We start from the raw sequence: 24,563 nt of genomic DNA on the forward strand, positions 1-24,563 counted from the left end.
GGAGGGGGCTGGTGAGGGAGGATGGGATGCCTCAAGGATGGGGGACGGGACGTCCTTTTCCCCTCCCACCGGCTCACCGGGGATGCGCCTCCGCGACTGCCCGCCCCATCCCAGGGCGGAGGCCTCGCGCAAAACCCAGGCGCCGCGGCTCCGCGCTCCAGCTGAGGGTCTGCGCCGCCGCCCGCCCGTTCCTTCCCGCTCGGCCGCGGCCCCTGGGGCGGATACTCCAGCGCGCGGTTCCAACTGAGGCCTGTGGCGGGTAAGACCGGGAGGCTGGGGCAGGTACTGGGCCGGGAGCGAGGGGCGGCGCGGGGAGGGGATGCAGCCGTCGCCCGGGTAGCTGCGTCCGGAAGTGGCCCGGCGACTGGACCCCGTCCCGTCCCCCGCCAGCTGCTGAACTAGGCGGCCAAGGACGGCATGGAGCGCGAGGCGCGCGAGGGAGGGACCAACCCGGGGTACGGGCCTGCTGGGGCGGGGTCCGCACGGTGTCAGCAGCCGCTTGTCCTCCGCAGCACCCGCAAGGCCCGCACTCAGGCTCTGGCCCCAAAGGTGGGCTCCAGGCCCAGGCACGGCCCGTCCCCGCTCCAGACCCTGATCTGAGCCAGCTCTTGGTCCCCGCTACCGCGTCCTCCAAACACAACGCTCCTCCCCCCATGCCGCCCCTCCCCCCATACTGTCCCCCCCGCCCCCACATCCTAGCAACGCGTGCAGAGCCCGGGAGCATGGCGGCCCTCCCCCAGGCCTGCCCCCCGCCCGGGCCTGGACGCCCCCAGAGGCCTGGACCACCGCGGCGCTCCTGCCCCGCTTCTACGCCCGCACTCCAGGTGCACAACCTTCAGGTGCAGAACCCTCCTGCCCCACCCGCCACTTCCCAGCGCCTCCCCCAGGCCTAAGTCCCTGATGCTAGGGATTAAACCGCGCCCCCCCAAGGCCTGAGTGGGCCTCCAAGATGCTGGGGCACCCTGATCCCACAAAAGCCGAGGGTCCCTCTGCTCTCCAGCCCTGAACCCTCCGCCCCTGGACACCCGATCTCCATGGAAACTGAGGGTCCTTTCCCTCTCTTCCCGCAGGTTTGACCCCACGAAGATGAACTGGGCACCCGCAACGTGCTGGGCTCTGCTACTGGCGGCCGCCTTCCTTTGCGACAGCGGCGCAGCCAAGGGCGGCCGCGGAGGGGCGCGGGGCAGTGCCCGGGGAGGGGTCCGCGGGAGCGCGCGCGGGGCCTCGAGGGTGCGCGTGAGGCCGGCGCCGCGCTACGGTGCCCCGGGCTCTTCCCTGCGCGTGGCTGCCGCTGGGGCGGCGGCCGGGGCGGCGGCGGGAGCAGCCGCGGGCCTGGCGGCGGGCTCGGGCTGGAGAAGGGCCGCGGGACCCGGGGAACGCGGCCTGGAGAACGAGGAGGACGGGGTGCCCGGAGGCAACGGGACCGGCCCCGGCATCTACAGCTACTGGACGTGGACTTCAGGCGCTGGACCCACGCGCAGCCCGCGTCTCTGTCTCGTGCTGGGCGGCGCCCTCGGCGCCCTGTGGCTGCTGTGGCCCTAGGTCTGGCTGGGCTCGGGGACCACATCTCGCCCCCGGGCCGCACCGTCCCCCAGGATCCTCCGACCTGGGCTCCCCCTTCCTCCCTTGCCCACTGTCTTGGAGCCCCAGTGGGTGCAGGAGCTGCTGGCTGTCCTTGTGGACCCGCCATCCACCGTCCTGCCCACACCGCCTCAGCCTCCCACTTCCCACCTAGAGGGGACCATGGGCCCTGCCCCACCTGCTCCAGGATGTTAGGGTCCCCCCAGCCAGAAAGGCAGCGGCCTGTTGCTCCTGTACCAACCGCCCAGCCACGCTCCAGAGCCGCTGAAAGAGAGGTGCCAAGGCCAGGAACCCAAGCCACCCCGGCTCCCCTCGCCTGCCCAGGGGCCGTGGTGACGCATGGGCAGGGAGGTGACCTCAGGCTGATTCTGCCACTGAGGCCCTGAGGAATCTGACCCTCCCCAAAAGAAGCAGTAAAATGGACCAAAGGACTTAAGGATCTGGGGGGAAGTGAGGGGAAAACGTTAGGTGCTAACCACCTGCCCAGAAGAGTGGATCTCACAGCCCAGGAACATTCCCAAGCAGGAAAGCCGTCCGTCCGAGGAACGTCCATCCTGGCTCTCTGCAGCTGGTGGGAAAACACACCCTGCCCTGGAGGGGCTGCCCAGGCCTTGTCCCCCACACCCTCAGGCCGAGATCCGTGAGAGACCCACTTTGCTCCAACAACTTGAAACAAGTCACTTTACCCTCCTTAGGACCCATTTTGGGGAAAAAAACCCAACACATTCCAGAGCTTTCCAAATCCTTTGAACTTCAGGTTCACATTCAGGGATCACAGTTCTGCCTGTTCTCAGGGCACGGCAACTGCCAATCCCGCTGAAGAGGCCTCCCTGGGCACAGCTCAGGCTGCACGCTGCGCGGATTTCCCTGAAGGCGGCCCCTTCTTCAGAAGCAGCTGTTCAGGCCTGGGAACAGCGCCTGGGTATCGGCGTGGTGGGCTGGCAGTTGACGGCCTGCTCAGTGGAGCCAGGAGCTAACTCAGACCCCGGGGCAAGCAGGGGGCCAGTGGCGGGGCCCAGCGCCCAGCAGGACACCCATGCAAAAGGCTGAGCCCCCAACATCCAAGGACAGGAGAGACACGGAGTGGCGCCGGGCAGTCACGACAAGGACGTGCCTCCAGCACTGGATACACCTGTGTAAGACCAGCCTCTGTTTCCCAGTCCCGCCAGCCTGGGGCACCCGCACTGAGAGGTCTTGGGTCGGCCACGTTCTCTAGCTCTCCAGTCACCCGACGCATCCAAGGTAGGAGGGGTTCTCCCTGTCCCCCCCCCGTGGCCTTGGGATCTCACCTTCTCCATGTCCTGGTGCTGCATCCCTCCTGGGCCTGAGCCTCTGGACTCAGTGGACACCAAAGGCAAGACCAGCACCCCCCACGGGCCCTGCCGGCCTCTGCCTTCCCCAGCTGGCCTGGGTTCTGGCCTGGGTGAGGATCTGGAAGCTGTTGGCAGGACTCAACCAAACACTGCCCTCTAGCTCCGGGGCACTAAGCCACAAGAGGCAGCACCCTGCAGCCTCCCGTCCACACTGCCAGCAGTGCCCCTGGCCCAGTGAGCCCAGACGCTCCTCCACCCCTTCCAGACCAAGCTCAATGCCTCCAAGACCAGCAGGCCAAGGCCAAGCCCTGCCCCAAATCCTCATAGGCAGAGGAGCCCTTCTGACATTTCCCCCAGGAGGCAGGGGGTGGTCTGAGTCTCCTCAAAGCAGGGAGACCCACCGGAGCCCCCTCGACTTTGCAGACGCCCACCTGGAAAATGGGCTGAGCTGCACCAGACCCTCACACACCACAGCGCTGCAAGCTGGAATGTTCCAGATGTGATGGACACATCATGATCTGCAATGACTATTTATTCAGCACATTAGCATCTGACACGGCCAATCTGAATACTTCCTGCCCCGGGCAGTCAGGGTTATGGCAGGATGCAGGTGGCACTCGGGCTAACTTCAGGCTGATGAGTGTGTGGGGTATGGGGCAGCAGAGGCAGCCAGCCAGCAAGGAGGGGCCGCTGAGCACCAGGGCCGTGGTGGAGGCTGCTGTGGGACGGTCAGGCCACCACCAGAAAGAGGCGCCCGGAGCTTCTGCACAGAATGTCCCTGGCCCCAGGTCCCACAGCACCTTAGTCCATACTCCCAGCCCCACCCGCCTGCCTTCCTCTTCCCTCTTCTAGGACACAGGCTGTGGACCCCTTTGGGTGCACTATAATGGGGCTGGAGGGGCCCCCATGCCTCTCAGCCCCACTAATGCAGAATCCCACTACCCGTGAGCCAGAAGGTGCTCAGAGGCCAGGGGTCTCTACTGCCCAGGCCGGGCAGCCTTCCAGTCATTGCATAGCAAAGCCATGTGCAGGGCGTCCCCCTCAACCCTGCCTGGAACATGCCCCAGGGCACTGAGGGGCGAAGCCAGTGCTTGGGTTCTGCTGCTGGGAGTCTCTTGTCTGTGTCTGTGTGCACCTGTAAGTGTGAAATAAACCTCTCTGCTGGCAGCGAGCCTCTCACTTGTTGTAGGACTGCAGGACACTGGACCGAAAGCCTCCAGCACAAACCCTAGTTGTCAACCTGCTCATTTCTTAGGTTCCACTGGTAAGAGCAGCTTTAACACACAGGCCCAAGGCACTGTGGTGCACCTCACAGGCCAGTAAGAAACAGGCCCTTTAATTGGAGATTTTAAAGGTTACAGGTTATAGTTTTAACTCCTTCTGAGCATCCATTTCTCAAGAGGCCTGAGCAGAAAGCTCTGGGAGAACCGAGCATGTGGAGCTGCTCAGGGATGTCCACTGCAGAGCCTGGTGTCCACTCCCACCTGCTTGTCCCCTGGAACTGGGGCCCCTGGAGCTGGCCAGGCCGTGGGGCGCCAGAGAGCACAGCACCCTAGTGGCCAGCATGGAGCTTCTGGACCAGGTGAGCTGTCTTGAGCCCCAACCACCCAGGTCAGGTCTGGGAGGCCACATGCCTCCGGCCCTCCCCACCCGGACAAGTTCAGGGCACAGTCTCAGCCGGGGGGTGGCCCCGCAGGACGTCGAGGTCCAGCATCACGGGGCCCAGCAGCCCGCGGCGGAAGGTCTGGAGGAAGTCACGGGCTGCTGCAGGATAGTTAGGCTGAATAACGTTCACATTACCTGGGGAACGGGAGGGTTCAGTGAGGAAGGAGCCTTCACAGCAGGACGGGCCCAGCCCTTACCCACCTGAGGGACCAGCCCTAAGAGACTCCAGGATGGCATCAGGGAAGCCCAGGGGACGGGATCACACTCAGAAAGAAAACAGCTTGAGCCGCGCTGCCTGGAGCCTCCAAGGCCAGGCACATGAGGCCTGCAGGTGTCCACCTAGCACTGCCCAACACGCAGCAGGGCTGGTCTCAGCCTCGGAAGCCTGGACTACGAGCCTTTCCTCTCCAGAACTTTCTGTAGCTCCCCTGCCCTGAAACCCGTTCCCAGAAGACCCGCCGCAGGCTCCCTGACACGTTCCTCTCCTCCCTGCCTCCTCTGGGGATGGCCGGGGCCCCCGGGGGTGATGGGGTGAGGCTCCGGTGCCTGTGTCAGCGACCTCACTCACCCGTGCCCGTGAGCACCTTCACCTTCTGCGTCTTCCCCAGCTTCACAGCCACACTCTTCAGCACGCGCTCTATGCTGTCACAGGCACTGCCCAGGCCGTAGTGCTGCACGTACCTGCACACAGGCTGCAGGTCAGCGCCAGGGGGCCCAGCACTGATACCGCACAGACAGCCAGGCTGGGCCCTTCCTCCTGAGTGCCACAAAGGCCATGGCCAGGCACCTCTTGTGGGTGACAGTGACTGTGGCGCTGTGGATGACCAAGATGAGACTGCAGGTGACTGGTGCTGGGCCCCGGGGGAAAGCCACTATCTAAGAATCATCCCTGAGCTTTGTCCTGTGTGGCCACGGCCAGCAGCACGGGGGGGCGGCTCCCACCACCGGAACCCTTGCTGCAACAGGAGGAGTAAGAGCTGTTCACATACACAGGCTTCATCCACCCTATCCGGGGCGGGACAGGCAGGCCTCTGTGCAGGCCCAGGTCCTGGAAACTAGAAGAGTAGCACAGCGGACCATCTGCAAACACACTGTTTGCTGCTAAGGATAGCACTCGGTGACTTCCAGGCAGCCAGTACACCTGCATCCTCTCCACCCGGCTGGGTGTTTGAGTGGTGTTTTCCTAGCACAGGGACCAGCATGGGCTGACTAGGCACCCACTGCTGCTAAGCGTCACCCAGTGATTCTCACGGGCACTCTGACTCCTCACAGTGCAGGCTCTGGGCAGAGAGGCCTGGAGGGAAAGGCCAGCACAGAGCAGCCGCTCACAGGGACAAACACCACCCTAAGCCTTGGGAGCCCGACTGACCCAGACCCAACACTCTCCCAACCTTCCTGACAGCCAGGGGTGAGGGGAACCTGTCTCGTGGCTCCCACGAGGACAGGCTCAACCTTGAGGAGGCTGGTGCCCTTGGACCTGGTCACAGCATGAGCCAGTAACACAGGACCAGCAAAGCAAGACATGGGCTCAGGGCCCATGGGAGCATCAGAACCCTGAGTAACACAGGTTCTAAATCAATCTAACTTCTGGGAGGCACCAAGCATGAGCTCTGAATCAGCAGCCTCAAGGGCCCCCTGGTGCTCCAAAAAAGCTGTCCCAGGAGAGAGGAGCAAGCCTGGAGGAGGCGTCCCGGACCACCCCCAAGATCTGCCAATGGTGAGAACTCCTGAAAGGGCTGGACTGCTGGCCGGGCGCGGTGGCTCACGCTTGTAATCCCAGCACTTTGGGAGGCCGAGGCGGGCGGATCACAAGGTCAGGAGATCGAGACCACGATGAAACCCCGTCTCTACTAAAAATACAAAAAATTAGCCGGGCGTGGTGGCGGGTGCCTGTAGTCCCAGCTACTCGGAGAGGCTGAGGCAGGAGAATGGCGTGAACCCAGGAGGCGGAGATAGCAGTGAGCCGAAACCCCCCCCCCCCCCCCCCCGGGGGGGAAAAAGCCAGACCCCCCCAAAAAAAAAAAAAAAAAAAAAAAAAAAAAAGGACTGGACTGCTTCCAACAACCTAACTGTGCCACAACAAAGCTCAAGAATTTTTACAGGAATGTAGATATCCGTCACCTAACAAGGTGAAACTCAAAACGCACAGCATCCAGCCAGGCACGGTGGCTCACGCCTCTAATCCCAGCATTTTGGGAGGCCAAGGTGGACGGATCACTTGAGGTCAGGAGTTCGACACCAGCCTGTTCACCAATATGGTGAAACCCTGTCTCTACTAAAAATACAAAAATTAGCCAGGTGTGGTGGCGCACGCCTGTAATCCCAGCTACTTGGGAGGCTAAGGTGGGAGAATTGCCAAATCCAAAAATTGCCAGGCCTACAAAGCAAAAAAACAGACCCCCTAATGAGAAGAAAAATCAGTCAACTCAAACTGACCCAATGTTAGAATTAGCAGACAAGACATTAAATCTCAGCTGAAACATGAAAGATATTTTTTAAAACGATCCAAACTCAACTTGTGGAAGTGAAAACTATGAAAACTACTGAGTGGGATGAACAGCAGATTACACATCGCAGAAGAAAAGATGAGTGAACCTGAAAACACAGCAACAGAAACCGCAAAACAGGCACAAAGCTTTACTGAGCTGCGGTGGGGCAAAGCCAAGCAGCCTGACACCCGCGTGCCTGACACCTCCTGCCTGATACCCACGTGCCTGATACCCGCGTGATACCTGTGTGCCTGATACCCACATGCCTGATAACTGCGTGCCTGATACCCACGTGATACCTGTGTGCCTGAGGCCCACGTGCCTGAGGTCCTGAGGAGTAGAGGGACAGAAAAAACACCTGCATATATGAAGGTTCAAAATGATGCAAATTTCATGAAAACTACAAAGTCCCAGATCCAAAAATCTCAATGAACTACAAGCACAAGGAACACACAGAAAACCATACCAAGGTCCACTGTAATCAGGTTGCTCAAAAGCACTGAGAGAAAATCCTGGAAGCAGCAGAGGAACAAACACAACCGCAGATGGTGCATCAGACCCCACGCGGGTAAGAAAGGGAGACCAACCCCTCTCAAGTACTAAAAAACCCCATCAATCTGGAATTCTACACATAGAGAAAATATCTTTCAAAACAAAGGTGAAATAAAGACATCTTCAGACAACCAAAAGCTGAAAGAATTCATCACCAGCAAACCTGCCTTACAATACATGTTAAAGGAAGTCCTTCAGATAGAAGTAAAATCACACCAGAAGGAAACCTGGACCTACACAAAGAAACGAGAAGGTGTGGATGGTAAACTGATGAGAAAATATATAAAACTTTTTCTCTGGTATTGTATATTTCTTTAAAAGATAACCATATGAAGGAAAGAAAGTATATCTGGAGGTTATAAAATATGTAAAGGTAAAATATATCATGATGATGATGGCACAAGGATCAGGATAAGAAAAACAGAAATGCATTATTGTAAGGTCATCACTTAAAGACATACTATACACCCTAAAGCAACCTCTCCCAAAAGTTGTAGACAATAAGCTAACAAAGATAAAGTAGAATCATTTAAAAATATTCAATCCTAAAGAGGCAAGAGAGAGGAAAAAAGAAAACAAAAATTGAGACAAATGGGCCGGGCACGGTGGCTCACACCTGAAATTCCAGCACTTTGGGAGGCAGGTGGATCACCTGAGGTCAGGAGTTCAAGACCAGCCTGGCCAACATGGTGAAACCCCCATCTCTACTAAAAATACAAAAAAAATTTAGCCAGGCGCGGTGGCTCACACCTGTAATCCCAGCACTTTGGGAGGCCAAGGTGGCTGGATCACCTGAGATTAGGAGTTCAAGACCAGCCTGGCCAACATGGTGAAACCCCATCTCTACTAAAAATACAAAAACAATTAGCTGGGCATGGTGGCAGGTGCCTGTAATCCCAGCTACTCAGGAGACTGAGGCAGGAGAATCGCTTGAACCCGGGAGGTAGAGGTTGCAGTGAGCCGAGATCGCACCACTGCACTGCAGTCTGGGTGACAAGAGCAAAACTGCCTCAAAAAAAAAAAAATTGAGACAAATGGAAAACAAATTTGCGAGACAGTAAATTTAAATCTATAAATAATCACATTAAGTGATTAAATGTAAATAGCCTAAATACCTAAAAGACAGAGACTGTCAGACTGGATAAGCAGCAAGATCCAACGATAAAAAGCAGCAGAGACCGTAAGAAACACATTTTAAATATAAAGACACAAATATGCTAAAAATAAAAGGACAGAAAAAGATATGCCATGTTACTGCTAATCAAAATAAACTGGAATGGGCTGGACGTAGACGCTCACACCTATAATCCCTGCACTTTGGGAGGCCGAGGCGGGCAGATCACTTGAGGCCAGGAGTTTGAGACCAGCCTGGCCAACATGGCGAAACCCCCTCTCTACTACAAATACAAAAATTAGCCAGGCATGACAGCACATGCCTGTCATCCCAGCTACTAGGGAGGCTGAGGCATGAAAATCACTTGAACCCAAGAGGCGGAGGTTGCAGTGAGCCAAGATTGTGCCTCTGCGCTCCAGCCTGAGCAACAGAGTGAGACTCTGTCTCAAAAAAACAAAAGTGATGGCTATATTAATATGAGACAAGACAGATTTCAGAGCAGAGAATATTCTGAAGGATAAAAAAAGATCATTTCATTATGATAAAGGCATCAAATCATCAAGAGGACGTAACAATCTCCTGAGCGTTTCTGTACCTAACAGCAGAGCTTCGAAATACACGAAGCCAAAATTGACTGAACAGCAAGAAGAAACAGAGAAATTCAGTTATAGTGGGAAATTTCAATACCCCTCTCACAATAATTGGTAGTACAAATAGAAAGTTAGCAAAGTAGAAATAAAAAAATAAATATCGAATGGAAATCAACGACATAAAAAACAAAGACAACAGAAAGTCAATAAAACCAGAAGCTAATTCTTTGGGAAAAATAATTAAAATTAATAAGCCTCTAGCCAGACTGTTCTCTTCAACCTGATAAAGGGCATCTAAGAAACACCCATACCTAATACTGCACTCAATGGTAAGAGACTAAAAGCTTCCTACCTTAGATCAGGAACAAAAAAAGATGTCTGTTCTCACCACATCTCAAGTACTAAAAAAACCTGTCAATTGTATTGAAGACTGTAGCCAGTGCAATAAAGCAAGAAAACAAAATATGGCATCTAGACTGGAAAAGAAAAAGTAAGATGATTTTTATTTGCAAATGACATAATTGTCTAGGTAAAAAATCTAACTGGAATCTACGAAGAGCTACTAGAATGAATAAATGAGTTTAGCAGGGTTAAAGATACGAGATCAATGTACAAAAATCAATTCTACTTCTAAATACTAGCAATGAAAAACCAAAAGTGAACATAAAAACAATACCATTTACAATAGCATCAAAAATATTAAAGAGTTAACAGAGGGAATGACATCACCAAATAGAGAAGTAGAAGCAATCTGGCTTCACTCACCCTCTCAAAGAAAACCAAAACCAAACACCCAGCACCAAGAATATCACCAGCAATATTCCAGAACTCAAATCTGAGGATGAGACCAAAGAAGTGAAAAAAACTCCAGGCAGAAAGTAAGCTGCAAAAAACCTCTAAGCAAACATCCAAGAAAAAAAAAAGCCAGACAGGAAAGCCTGGATAACAAATCCTTCAATGCAAAACCATAGACATATGTGCACAAGAAACAACAGCTAACGGAAAACCGTGACCACCTCAAACAGACAAAGCAAAGAGCCAGTGACCAACCCTAATGAGATGGTAATGTGTAAGCGCTCAAATCAAGAATTCAAGATAACAGTTAAAAAAAAAAAACTCAACAAACTCCAATAAAACACAGAAAAACAATTCACAAATTTGTCAGACAAATTTAACAGAGACTGAAATTAAAAAAAAAAAAAAAAAATCAAACAGAAATCCTGGAACTAAAAAATACATTTGCTGATCTGAAAAATGTATTAGAGGCTCTCAACAGGCAGAATGGACCAGGCAGAGGAAAAAATCAGTGAGCCTGAAGACCGGCTATTTGAAAATATATAGAAGAGGGAAGAGAAAAAGAAAAAGGAATGAAAAGGAATGAAGAACACATGCAAGATATCTGCCTCAGAAGAGCAAACCTAGGAATTACTGGGGTTCAAGAAGGAACCAAGCAAGAGGAAGGGGCAGAAAGTTTATTCAAAGAAATAATTACTGAAAAATTTTCAAACCTTCAGAAAGACATAAATGTCCAGGTACAGGGAAGTCAGAGATCACCAAACAGATTTAATCCAAATAAAACTACCCTACAGAATATAATAATCAAACTCAAAAGTCAAGGACAAAGAAAGAATCCTACACGTAGTAAGTAGTACAAGTAGTAAGAGAAAAGCAGCAAATATATTTATAAAAGAGCTCCGATGTATCTGGCAACAGAGTTCTCTAGGAAATCCATATAGGCCAGGAGGCAGTGGGATGATATATTCAAAGTGCTGAAGGAAAAAAAAAATGCAACTGTCAACTGAGGACACACCTTCAAACATGAAAGAGTAAAGGTAAGGGAATTCATCAGACCAAACTTACAAGAAATGCTAAAAAAAAGTTCTTCAATCTGAAAGAAAAAGACACTAATGTACAAAAAGAAAACATGTGAAGTATAAAACCCACTGGGAAAAGGAAACACAGACTCAGAATAATACTGTGAATGTAGTGTGCATTCATTCACATCTCTAGTGTGAAGACTAAAACTAAAAGAAAAATGTATCAAAAATAGTAACTACAGCAACCTGGAAAGAGAGAGCCAATATAAAAAGAAATAAATTGAAATAACAAAACGTGAAAATTTGGGGGAAAGATGGAGTTAAAGTACAGAATTCTTTAGTTTCTGCTTTGTTTCTATTCTTTCCTCTGTGATCACAGATAAGGTGTCATGTGTTTAAAATGATTGTTTTTTAAGAGAGGGGTCTCACTCTGTCACCCAGGCTGGAGTGTGATGGCACGATCATAGCTCACTGCTGCCTCAAACTCCTGGGCTCCAGCAATCCTCCTATCTCAGCCTGCTGAGTACCTAGGGTACAGTCACAGAGCACCACGCCCAGCTAAAATAACTAAATAACTTGTTATAAATATAAAGTGCTTTTTGTAAGCCTGATGGTACACTACATATAATATATAGACTAAAAATACAAAGCAACAAATTAAAATATACCAACAGAGAAAATCTCTTAACCACATGCAAAGGAAGACAGTGAAAAAGGAAAAGAGGAGTTATAATCAGAAAACAAGCAACAAAATGGCAATATTAAGTCTTTATCCATAATAATATTGAAAGCAAATGTACTACATTCTCCAACTAAAAGACATAAGAGTAGGCCAGGCACAGTGGCTCACGTTTGTAATCCCAGCGCTTTGGGAGGCCAATGTGGAAGGATCATCTGAGGCCAAGAGTTCAAGACCAGCCTTGGCAACACAGCAAGACCTCACCTCTACAAAAAATAAATAAATAAATAAAATAGCCAGGTGTGGCGGCACATGCCTGTAGTCCTAACTATCAGGAGGCTGCGGTGGGAAGACTGCTTGAGGCGAGGAGTCCAAGGCTACACTGAGCTATGATCACACCACTGCACACCAGCCTGGGCAACAGAGTAAGACCCTGTCTCAAAAACAAGCAAAAAATACAGAGTGGCTAAATGAATAAAAAACAAGATCAAACTATATGCTACCTATAAGAAACCGACTTTACCTATAAAGACATACACAGACTGAAAGTCAAAGGGTGGAAAAACATATTCCATGTAAACAGAAACCAAAGAAAAAAAAAAAGAGCAGGAATAGCTATACTTACAGATGACAGAACAGACTAAAAGTCAAAGACTGTAAAAAGAGCAGGAGCAGCTATACTTACACAAAACAGACTACAGGTCAGACTGTAAAAAGACACAGAGAAAGTCACTATACGATCGATAAAGGGGTCAATTCAGCAAGAAGATATAACAGTTATAAATATCTATGCACCCAACACCAGAGCACCCAGACATATAAAGCAAACATTGACAGATTGAAAGTGAGAGGCAGACTGCAATACAATAATAGTTAGGGGGCTTCAACACCCCTCTCCGTAGGGTGTTTCCAGCCAGAAATCAACAGAAACACTGGAGCGAAACTACATGCTAGATCAAATAGGTCTAACTGACACTTACGGAACATTTCACCCAATTGCTGCAGAACACACATTCTTCTCATCAGCACATGGAACATTCTACAGAATATACCATATGTTAGGCTACAGAACAAGTTTCAACAAATCCAAACAAATCGAAATCCTATTGAGTATCTTTTCTGACTCGATGAAATAAAATGAGAAAGCAATAACAAGAGGAACCTCAAAAACTACACAAACACATGGAAATTAAACAACATGCTCCTGAATGATCAATGGGTTAATAAAGAAATTAGTAAGAAAATTTTTTAATTTCTTCAAACAAACGGAAATGGAAACACAATATATCAAAGTCTATGGGATTCAGCAAAAGTGTTGCTAAGACAGAAGTTTATAGCAACAAACACCTACACTAAAAAAAGCAGAAGACTTCAAATAACCTAACCATGAACCTCAAGGTACCAGAAAAGTGAGAGCAAACCAAATCCAAAATTAGTAGAAAAGAAATAACAGAGATCAGGAGACCAGGGCAGAAATAAATGAAATTGAGACGAAAAAAAAATACCAAAAATCAATGAAACAAAAAATTATTTCAAAAACATAAACAAAATCCACAAACATTTAGCTAGAATTTAAAAAATAAATAAAATCAGAAAACAAAAAAGGAGACATTACAACCAATACCACAGAAATACAAGGGATCATTAGGGACTACTACGAACAACTACACAGCAACGAATTGGAAAACCTAGAAGAAATGGATACATTCCTGGATACAAACACCCTGCAAGACTAAGCCGTGAAGAAATGGAAAAACCTGAACAGACCAATAATAAGTAACAAGATCAAAGCGGTAATAAAACGTCTTTCATCAAAGAAAATCCCAGGTCCCGATGGCGTCACTGCTGAACTATCAAACAGTTAAGGAAGAACTAGTATCAACTGTACTCAAACTATTCAAAAAAACTGAAGGAGGGAACACTTCCAAAGTCATTGCACATGGCATTATCCTGCTACAAAAACCAGACAGGGATACGGCAGAAAAAGAAAATGACAGGCCAATATCCCTGATGAACACAGATGCAAAAATCCTCAACAAATGACCAGCAACCCAAATTCAACAACATGTTACAAAGATCATTCACCACAATCAACTGGGATGTGTCTCAAGGTTGCAAGGATGGTTTAACATATGCATATCAATAAACATATAACATTAAACATAACCAAGGAAAAAAAATCATTTCAACAAATGCTGAAAAAGCATTCAATAAAATTCAGCATCGCTTCATGATAAAAGCTCTCAGCAAACTGAGTATGGAAGGAACACACCTCAAAACAATAAAGGCCACGCATGACAAACCCACCGGCAACAGTATATTGAACAAGGAAAAACAGCTTTTCTCCAAGATATGGAACAACACACAGATGCCCATTTCTACCACTTTTATTCAACAGAATACTGGAAGTCCTACCCAGAACAATTAGGCAAGAGAAAGAAAGAAAAGTCACCCAAATTGGAGAGGAAGAAGTCAAAATTATCCTTATTCACAGATGACATAATCTTATATTGGGAAAAACAGAAAGATTCCACCAAAAAACTATTAGAACTGATAAAAAGGTTTCAGTAAAGTTGCAGAATTCAAAACCAACATAAAAAAATCAGCAACACGTAACTGGAAAAAGAAATCAGGCCAGGCATGGTGGCTCACGCCTGTAATCCCAGCACTTTGGGAGGTCAAGGCAGGCGGATTACCTGAGGTCAAGAGTTCGAGACCAGCCTGACCAACATGGAGAAACCCCATCTCTACTAAAATTACAAAAAATGAGCCGGGCATGGTGGCACATGCCTGTAATCCCACCTACTTGGGAGGCTAAGGCAGGAGGATCTCTTGAGCCCAAGAGTTCAAGGCTGCAGTGAGCTATGATCACACCACTGCACTCAGCCTGGACGGCACAGCAAGACCCGAAGCAAGAAACAAAACTATCAAAGCACTGACGAGATAATCTACAGAATAGGAGAAAATACCTGCAAACTACCCAACAAGGAATTAATAACCAGATTATATAAGAGATTGAACTCAACAGCAAAAAAACGAGTAACTTTATTAAAAATATCTGCAAACTACCCAACAAGGAGTTAATAACCAGATGATATAAGCAATTCAACTCAACAGCAAAAAAACACATAACTATTTAAAAATGGACAGAAGATCTGAATAATTATTTCTCAAAAGAAGACATACAAATGGCCAACAAGTGTATGAAAAAATGCTCAACATGACTAATCACCAGAGAAATGCAAATCAAAACCAAAATGAGATTTCATCTTACCCCAGTTAAAATGGCTTTTATTTAAAAAGACAGGGAATAGCAGATGCTGTTGAGGATGTGGAGAAAGGGGAGCCGTCGTACACTGTTGGTGGGAATGTAAGTTAGTACAGCTACTATGGAAAACAGTATGGAGGGTCTTCAGAACACTATAAATAGAACTGCCATAGGATCCGGCAATCCCACAACTGGGTATAGACCCAAAAGAATGGAAATCAATATACTGAAGAAATACTGCACTCCCATGCTCACGGCAGCACTACTCACAATAGCCAAGATATGCAATCTACCTAAGTGTCCATCAAAGGATGATGGATACAGAAAGTGTGGTACATAAAACACAATGAAATATTAGCCATAAGAAAGGACAAAATCTTGTCATTTGCAGTAATACAAACAGAACTGGAGGTCATTCTGCTAAGTGAAATAAACGGGCACAGAAAGACAAATAACGGATGTTCTAATTCAAATGTGGGAGCTAAAAACGTGGACTTCATGAAGACAGAGAGCAGACTGGTGATTACCAGAGGTGAGGGGGAAGAGGGGATGAATAGAGGTTGATTAATAAATAGTTCGGTAGGGTGACTACAGTTAACAGGAATCTACAGTATATTTCAAATACCAGAAGAGAGCAATTCAAATGTTTCCAGCATGAAGGGACATGTTTGGGATGATCGATATCCCAATTACCCTGATCTGATCATTACACATTATATGAATGCATCAAAATATCATAGGTACCCTGAAAACATGTATTTTGTAACAAAAGATAAATCTTAGCATTAAAAGTTTAAAAAGAGTTAAATATAAATCTTACAAAAGGTATAAAAGACCTAGTACTATAAACTACAAAACACTGCAAAGAAAAACTGAAGACCTAAATAAATGAAGAGATACACTGTATTCACGGGTCAGAGACTCAATGTTACAATATTGTCAATTCTTCCCCACACTGACCTATAAATTCAGGGGAATCTGCCACCCGGCCTCAAGAAAAACAGGGATTTTTGTAGAAACTGACAAAGTGACTGAAAAATGCATGAGAATGCAAAGAACCAGGAACAGACAAAGCAATTTTGACAAAGAAGAGTGGGGGGTACCAGCACTGCCTGATTTCAAGTCTCATATTAAGTTAGAACCAGTTACTAAGACGGTTGGTCACATAGAAAAGTGACACACGAAGAGTCCACAAACAGACCCACACACATATGGACAACTGATTTGTGACAAAGATGCAAAGACAATTCAGTGGAGAAAAGATAGTCTTTGCAACAAATGTTTCTGGAACAACTGGTTCTCCATGTGCAAAAAAAAAGAACTTCAATCTGCAGCTTGTACCATACACCAAAAAATCAAAAAGGATCATAGCCCTAAATGCAAAACCTAAAACCATCTATCTTCAGTGAGGAAACCCTTGTGACCCTGGTTTAGACACAGATTTCTTAGATACGACAACAAGAGTACTCTGGAAAAGATCTAGCTGATAAACTGGACTGCATGAAAAGTAACAATTCTACTCCTCAGAAGACACTGTTAAGAGGGCTGAAAAGACAACGCACAGACTTAAAGACAGTATCTACAAACCGTATCTCTGATTAAGGACTTGCATCCAGAATATATTAGAAGAAGATTACAGGCTGGGCATGGTGCCTCACGCCTATAATCCCAATGCTTTGGGAGGCTGAGGTGGGCAGATCCCTTGAGCCCAGGAGTTCAAGACCAGCCTGGGCAACATGGGAAAACCCTCTCTCTACAAAAAATACAAAAATTAGCTATGTGTGGTGGCACATGCCTGTAGTCTCAGCTACTTGGGAGGCTGAAGTGGGAGGATCGCTTGAGCCCAGGAGGTCCGGCTGCAGTGACTGCAGTGAGCTGAGACTGTACCACTGCACTTCAGCCTGGGTAACTGAGACCCTGTCTCAAAAAAAAAAAAAAAAAATTAAAAATTAAAAATAAAAAAAAAAAAAACAACAATGACAAAAAAAAAAAAAAAAAAGGGAAAAGGATTTGAACAGATATTTCCCCAGAGAGGGATCACAAATAAGCACATGAAGATGCTCAACGTCACTGTCATCAGGGAAATGCACATTGAAATGCTATGCGACACCTCCACACGCCCGCCCATCAGACGGGAAAGTTAAAAGACTGATCTTAGAGAAACTAAAGGACTCATTCCCTGCGTGTGGCATATAAAACAGTGTAACTACCTTGGAAAACAATGTGGCGGTTTCTTAAAAACTCAAACATATGCCTCCCGTATGATCTGGCCAGTCTACTCCTAGGTATTTTACCCAAGGGAAACGAAAGCCCGTGTCTACACCAAGACCTGTCGGTACATGAATGTTCACAGCAGCTTTATCTGCAATAGCCAAAACCTGCAAACAACCCACACATCCATCAACAGGTGAAGGGATAAACTGCAGCGCACCTGGACGCTGAAACTGCCTGGCAACAAAAAGGATGAATTACGGACAACACGCTACGACACACAGGGATCACACAACAATCGTGCCGAGTGACAGATCGACAAGAGTGCACATCCTGTGTGATTCCGTCTATGTGGAATTCTAGAAAACCCAAAGCAACCTACAGGGACAGAAGACGGCTGCCTGGGCTCAGGGAGGGGCAGGAAGGAGTAATCACGAAGGAGCACAGGGACTAGGGGTGACGGGAGCGCTCGTTTCCTTGATTTCATGGAAGAGGAGCAGGGACTGGGGGTGACGGGAGCGCTCGTTTCCTTGATTTCATGAAGGAGGAGCAGGGACTGGGGGTGACAGGAACGCTCGTTTGCTTAATTGTGTGTTGCTTTCACAGACGTAGCCATACTCCCGAACTTGTCCAACTGGACACTTTAAATGATGTGCAGGTTACTGTGTTTATAATACCTTTATAATGCTGGGGGTTTTTTTGTTTTTTTTTTCAAATGAGGTGACTAGGAGGAGGGGCCCCAGCTGCCCTGCATTCACTGCACTCACCCAAAGCGCTGGTGTTTGTTGAGGGTGTACAGCAGGTAGTCAGCCATGGTCTCCTCCCCGACCAGGTGGTCCAGCACCGTTCCTGTGGAAGCAGCAGCTGAGGTGAGCACTGGAAACAGCCACACCTGTGCTCCTGCCAAGCTCAAACACATCCCTTCCAGTCCCAGCCCAAAGACAGCGTGCCATAAGGAGGAGGCCACCCACCGACAAAGACACTAACCCAGAGGATGGCACTCGGCTGTGGTCCCGGCCCCCACTCCTGCCTGGCACCTGCGACCAACCTCTCTGCCCTGGTCCGTCAAATGGGGAAAGCGAACGCCACTCATGGGGCAGGGTGTAATGGTGACCAGTGCCTGTCAGCTGTGCACTACTACAGCTCTCACACTAAGCTTCGAGGAAGGTCTGGCAGCAACCAGGTCAAAGGCAGTAACAACTCCAGTCTAGGGGCCCTGTGCCAAAGCCAGCCCTAAAGGTGGGGTGACAGGGGCCCCGGCCCCAGCCCCAGCCCCAGCCCCGGCTCACCACACAGGGCCAGCTTCAGGCCTGTCTCCACACTTTCAATCCGAGGAGCCAGCACGCCAGGAGTGTCCAACAGGAACATCAGGGGCCGCTCAGAGACCTGTGTGGGCACAGAGGGCATGATCAGGCCACAGTGTCAGCCTCCCACCCAGGTGGGCCACTCAGGAAGCCTGGGCAGCCCCTGGCACCCAATGCTCCAAGGAAGGCCTCAGGGACCCAACCCCATAGCAGCGTCACTCTCACCAAGCTCTAGGATTCCCCAGAGGATCTAATTCCCACTTAATTTGGAGAATAAATAAAAGCATCAGGTCCCAACAGCTTATCTTCTGCTCCCAAGGAGAACACAAGGAAGGGAGTGGAGGGCGGGGGGCAGGGGGGCCCACTCAGGTCTGTCCTGACCGCTGCATGGGCCTGGACAGTGGCCTCCTCTGGAAATGGGGAAAACAGCGTTGCCCTCCCCAAAGGTTTGGCGTAAAGACTATGAGGACTGTGGAGTGAGGGTGGGGGCAGTGCCTGCCCCGGGGGTGCTCAGCGGGGACACTGAGTGGAGGGGAGGGAAGCGTGGTCAGCAGCAGGAAGCCACGCAGAGGTCGGCAGGTGCCAGACACCCGCAGAGCTCCTGACAGAGTGCTGGGCCTGGCCCCTGAGGACTCCACCTGAATTTTGGACATCACAGCTCTGGTGATCCCAGGCTCGCCACCCACCCTAGTGGCTTTTCCTGTAGGAAAAGGAGAAAAGGAGGCTCAAATGTATACTAAACACAGAAGCTTCAGAATAAGCAGGGAGACGTATGTAACAAACACATCTGGCCAAAATGGAAACACCTAAAAGCCAGATGAGCTTCCCAAGGCTGTAATTTGTTTCACTTTCAGTCCCAAACCAGCTCACAGCAAGGGCACTTTCCAAGCCACACAGAGACTGAGATTCTTTATCAAATGCACCAGAACTTAACTCCCCAGGACTGGAAAGGCACTGTCAGACTGCAGAGGTCTGACAAGAGCTGCTCCTTCCACGCAGTCCCCCACCTCCCTCCTGGACCCACCCCTGCACCCCAAGGTCAGCCTGCCTCCCACAGCACTGTCCACAGGAGGCTGGCTGCTCTAGGACCCGGCTCAGGGTGTGTCCCAAGGAGAGGCCACTCCACTGTGGACAAACAACCCAAGAATAAAAAACACAAGTGTCCATCCAGATGAATGGACAGACAGGATGTGGTCTGCACACACGATGGGGTGATCAGCCTTAAAAAGGAATAAAATTCTGACACTCAGGACAACACAGACGAACCTTGAGGACATCACAATCAGTGACATCAGCCAGTCACAAAAGGCCAAGTACTGTGAGTCCACTTGGAGGAGGTACAGTCATGGAATTCACAGACAGAAAGTGGAACGAGGGGTGTAGGAGACTGGGGGAGGGACTCTTCGTATTTACAGAGTTTCATTTTCAGGTAACCAAAATATTTGAAAATAGTGGTGCTGGCTGCATAACCCTATAAATGCACTTAATACAACTGATAAAAAATAACACGCTTAAAAATAAAAGAATAAATGTAACAACTCTCCAATTAGCACCAAAAACACCCTCTCCATAAAATAATAGTTCACCATAGTTTAAAGCCTTCAGATTTGCACATCATGAATGGGTTTGTTAATAAATACCTTATTAATGTGAAAAATGAAGCCAACAAGGACTTGAATTAAACTTGAAAACACTTAAGGAAAAGAGCTCACGGGGCAGTGAAGGGTGCTCGGGGCTCCAGCTTTGAATTCGAGTCTGAGAACAGGCACGGAGGGAGGAGAGGAGCGCCTGTGACTCCAGAGTCCAGGAAACCTCCAGCAACAGGAAGGCAGACGCATCTGAGGAGTGGCCTTGCAGCCTCCCTGCCTGATAATCCAGCCCCGTCTACTTCACACACTTTGAATTCTCTGGATCAAAGGGATTTTTTTTTTTTGAGACGGAGTCTCGCTCTGTCACCCAGGCTGGAGTGCAGTGGTGCAATCTCGGCTCACTGCAAGCTCCACCTCCTGGGTTCACGTCATTCTCCTGCCTCAGCCTCCCGAGTAGCTGGGACTACAGGTGCCCGCCACCACGCCCGGCTAATTTTTTGTATTTTTAGTAGAGACGGGGTTTCACCATTTTAGCAAGGATGGTCTCTATCTCCTGACCTCGTGATCCGCCCGCCTCGGCCTCCCAAAGTGCTGGGATTACAGGCGTGAGCCATGCGCCCAAAGAGATTTAAATAAATGAACAAATATCAAAGTTTAGAAAAGCCATCCTCATGTTAAAGATTTTAAAAGAGAGAAAAATTAAGTGTGAAATTCACAGCAGAACGACCTGGTCCCACTGTTCAGCCCTCCTGTGAACTGGACTGAATGAGACAAGATGTGCTGTGGGGCTGCGGGGTCAGCAGAAGACTAGCGGTGCTCCTCAAGCACGTCCCCTCCGGGAAAGGTGGAGGCGTCAGCACATCAGCCGCATGCGCCAGTACGCGCCAGTACCTTTCCCATCAGCCGCACGCGCCAGTACCTTTCCTAAGGTATCAGCCGCACGCGCCAGTACCTTTCCTGAGGTATCAGCTGCACACGCCAGTACCTTTCCTGAGGTGCTGCCTCCGGAGGGAGTTGATGAGGGAGGACTTGCCCACGTTGGGGACCCCGATGACCATGATACAGTACTCCAGGTTCTGCACAGGCAGAGAGAGGGGTCACAGGGCCCATCCTGGCCGCTAGAGCCTGAGACTCCGCAACCCCACCCAGGCAAGGGGACCCCAGGCCAGGCCAGCTCAGGGAAGAAGGGAGGTTAACGCAGAGGCTCTGCCCACCCAGCGGGGACGGCCTCAGCCCTTTCCACTGAAGAGAATGAGAGGACAAAGGAGGGACCTCCCTGCCTGGGGTGCAGCGCCTTCTCCTCGGAGAGGCCAGGCAGGAGGGGCTGGCCCATCCCACGCCCACCTCCCACTCCCAGCTCTGGGCCCCACCAACCAACCTCTCTTCGGTGGTAGCGGTGGCTCCTCCCAATCAGTTCAGTGACCATCGGGATGATCTGCAACAAACACCCACTCGCGAAGCCGCCCCAGGCCGGACGTCTGTGCACTGACCCGCTCCTTCTGCCACCTCAGAACAGGATTAGGGATTCCAGTGTCTCCACTTTCACATATCCGTTAGGAAAACAGAGACCTCATATCTGGAATTCTACCCAACATTTCACAGGCAAACTGGGCGTCACCCTTCATCTGGAGGTAGCACACCAAGTATCCGGTGTTGGGAAACTGGAGTTCTGTCCAGGTTGCAGATGTCAGACTGAGCTCTGGGGCCGGGGACCACCTATGCCCATCCCCTCCCATCAAAAACAAGCAGGGCAGACCCGGGGCTTCAGTGACAGCTGTGACTGTAACTACCTTTTAATGAAGAAACACATCAAGCCAGAAAATTCTACCACATACAACTGGAAACATGAGCTACCTGAGTCTCCAAAAGGCTCTGACCACCTACAACCCCGGAACGCGTCTACTGCCTGAACTTGTGCCCTCGGCACAGGGAGACGCACTCGCCCCAGGAGATCGCATCCATGTGTGGCAGCTGGAAACCAACACCTACATCTTTTCCAAAGCTCTGATTCTTACTAAAGCATAGAATAGTTTATAATGCTCCTCGAACGCACTGAAGCAGAAGCGTCAGAGAACACAGACGAAAAGCCCACCTGCTTGACATTCTCATCCTTTACACAGTTGGTAAAAACGACATTTTTTAGGCCTTCTCCTTCTAAGCGTTGCATAATTTTCTGAAAGACACAAAACATTTCCATTTTACTTTTCTTACTGGAGTCTCGGCTCTGTCACCCAGGCTGGAGTGCAGTAGCACAATCTCGGCTTCCTGCAACCTCCGCCTCCCTGGTTCAAGCGATTCTCATGCCTCAGCCTCCCAAGTAGCAGGGATTACAGGAATGCGCCACCACACCCAGCTAATTTTTGAATTCACTGGCCTTAACATGCAGTGAAACCAGTGCAAAGCTATATCCTATTTCTAAACATCAGTGTTGTTAATCAGCTGACCTAAAATATGACTGATGCTTAAATCAACAAGTCCTTCACTGATTCAGCTGGTTTTATTTAGGTGTCCATCAAGATGACATGGATAGAGAGATCAAGCATAAGACACACACCTGAAGCCACACACTCTGGGTAGTAAATGTACTTGGGTGTCCCCACTCAGGGAGGCAGAAGGCAGGGCCACCCAGGGGCAAGTCCACCTCTCTCCCCTGATTCTTCAGAAGCACTGGCCTTTCTCCGACCAGGTCAGACACTGCTGTGCCCTATACTAGACGGCCACCCACCAGTCTACAAAAAGTCGCATTTTCAAAGGCAGGAGTAGCCACTGATATGACATAAAAGTACCAACTAGTGAAAACACTTGCGATGATTAAAAAAAAAAAAAAAAAAAAAAAAGGCCGGGCGCAGTGGCTCACACCTGTAATCCCAGCACTTTGGGAGGCCAAGGCGGGTGGATCACCTGAGGTCAGGAGTTTGAGACCAGCCTGGCCAACATGGTGAAACCTTGTCTCTACTAAAGATACAAAATACAAAAATACAAAAATTAGCTGGGTGTGATGGCGCACGCCTGTAATCCCAGCTACTCGGGACGCTGACAGGAAAACTGCTTGAACTCAGGAGGTGGAAGCTGCAGTGAGCCGAGATCGCGCTATTGCACTCCAGCCTGGGCAACAATAGCAAAACTGCATCTCAAAAAAAAAAAGACTGGGGGCTGGGGGGGGGGTCCATTTCTACGTTTACTCAAAAGAAACCATAAACATCAGCTGTGTGGGACAACGGGCCAGTTCCATAGTTCCACATCTGCGTTTTTTACCTCCACACACCTCGCCCAGGGTCACCTGCACCCCTGACTCTGCTCTTTGCTTGGGAGAAATCCTTTAGCTCCTTTGGGCCTCCCAGCAGCGCTCTCAGCTTCTGAAATCCCAAGGTGTGCACAAGCTGGCTGGCAGACAAGTCCTTGGTTCACAGCGGCAAACCGGACACCTGGGGCACCACAACCACCACAGAAGACCTCAGACCAGAATGGCCTCGTGTGGCTACTAAAACTAATGAAGCAAAATGTGAAAGTCACATGTGGCAGTAGACACAAGTCAGGTGCTCACAGGCGGCCACGTGAGACACAGCAGACACAGAGACCCCATCAGCAAGGAAAGGTCCACAGCGCCGCTGTGGCCACCACTCGGGCTCTGGCAGCACAGCTTGACCACTTCCCACAGCAGACACGCTGCAGGGTCCAGCCCCACAGGGTCGGTGGGTTTCTCTCCCCGTGTGCGGAGATGAGAGACTGTAGAAAATAAGACACAAAGGCTGGGTGTGGTGGCTCACGCTTGTAATCCCAGCACATTGGGAGGCCGAGGAGGGCGGATCATGAGGTCAGGAGATTGAGACCATCCTGGCTAACACGGTGAAACCCCGTCTCTACTAAAAATACAAAAAATTAGCCGGGCGTGGTGGCGGGCACCTGTAGTCCCAGCTACTTGGGAGGCTGAGGCAGGAGAATGGCGTGAACCCGGGAGGCAGAGCTTGCAGTGAGTCGAGACTGCACCACTGCACTCCAGCCTGGGCGACAGAGCAAGACTCTGTCTCAAAAAAAAAAAAAAAAAAAGAAAGAAAGAAAATAAGACACAACACAAAGAGATAAAAGAAAAGACAGCTGTGCCCGGGGGACCACTACCACCAAGACGCAGAGACCGGTAGTGGCCCTGAATGTCTAGCTGCACTAATATTTATTGGATACAAAGCAAAAGCGGCAGGGTAAGGAGTGTGAGCCATCTCCAATGATAGGTAAGGTCACGTGTGTGGGCGGCAAGCCACCCAGGTGCCGAGGCAAGAGACCGAGGACACGAGCTGTTCCAGTATAACAAAATATAAAACAAGAATAGTTATACCAGATACAGATCTTAGATATGATTATATATGAATATCATTAATTATTAGTTTGTAGCAATT

The 24,563-nt window shown here is 49.6% G+C and overlaps 2 protein-coding genes across 5 annotated transcripts in view; one reads left to right on the forward strand and one right to left on the reverse strand.

The window, feature by feature from the left end:
* Positions 1 to 187: 187 nt before the first annotated feature.
* SPRN (shadow of prion protein) lies at positions 188 to 3,306 on the forward strand. Its single transcript, XM_032174398.2, has 2 exons — positions 188 to 259; positions 1,071 to 3,306. The coding sequence occupies exon 2, from the start codon at positions 1,087 to 1,089 to the stop codon at positions 1,540 to 1,542; it is 456 nt and encodes a 151-aa protein (XP_032030289.2). The 5' UTR covers positions 188 to 259; positions 1,071 to 1,086; the 3' UTR covers positions 1,543 to 3,306.
* A 102-nt stretch (positions 3,307 to 3,408) lies between these two features.
* Positions 3,409 to 24,563, reverse strand: part of MTG1 (mitochondrial ribosome associated GTPase 1) — a 33,335-nt gene continuing 12,180 nt past the window's right edge. For all 4 annotated transcript variants that reach the window (XM_058435855.1, XM_058435857.1, XM_058435854.1 and 1 more), the window contains exons 4-11: positions 22,265 to 22,345; positions 21,551 to 21,607; positions 21,158 to 21,248; positions 19,222 to 19,283; positions 18,569 to 18,665; positions 18,047 to 18,128; positions 5,128 to 5,240; positions 3,409 to 4,694 (exon numbers count right to left, since the gene is read on the reverse strand). In XM_058435855.1, coding sequence (XP_058291838.1) covers positions 4,555 to 4,694; positions 5,128 to 5,240; positions 18,047 to 18,128; positions 18,569 to 18,665; positions 19,222 to 19,283; positions 21,158 to 21,248; positions 21,551 to 21,607; positions 22,265 to 22,345 — 723 coding nt within the window. In that variant the 3' untranslated portion in view covers positions 3,409 to 4,554. The remainder of the gene's footprint in view (positions 4,695 to 5,127; positions 5,241 to 18,046; positions 18,129 to 18,568; positions 18,666 to 19,221; positions 19,284 to 21,157; positions 21,249 to 21,550; positions 21,608 to 22,264; positions 22,346 to 24,563) is intronic.

This window comes from Hylobates moloch, unplaced genomic scaffold (assembly GCF_009828535.3).
Source record: "Hylobates moloch isolate HMO894 unplaced genomic scaffold, HMol_V3 SCAFFOLD_3, whole genome shotgun sequence".
NCBI lineage: Eukaryota > Metazoa > Chordata > Mammalia > Primates > Hylobatidae > Hylobates > Hylobates moloch.

Excerpts from the sequence above, each read along its gene's own strand:
- SPRN (XM_032174398.2), top strand. The coding sequence starts at position 1,087 with ATGAACTGGGCACCCGCAACGTGCTGGGCTCTGCTACTGGCGGCCGCC.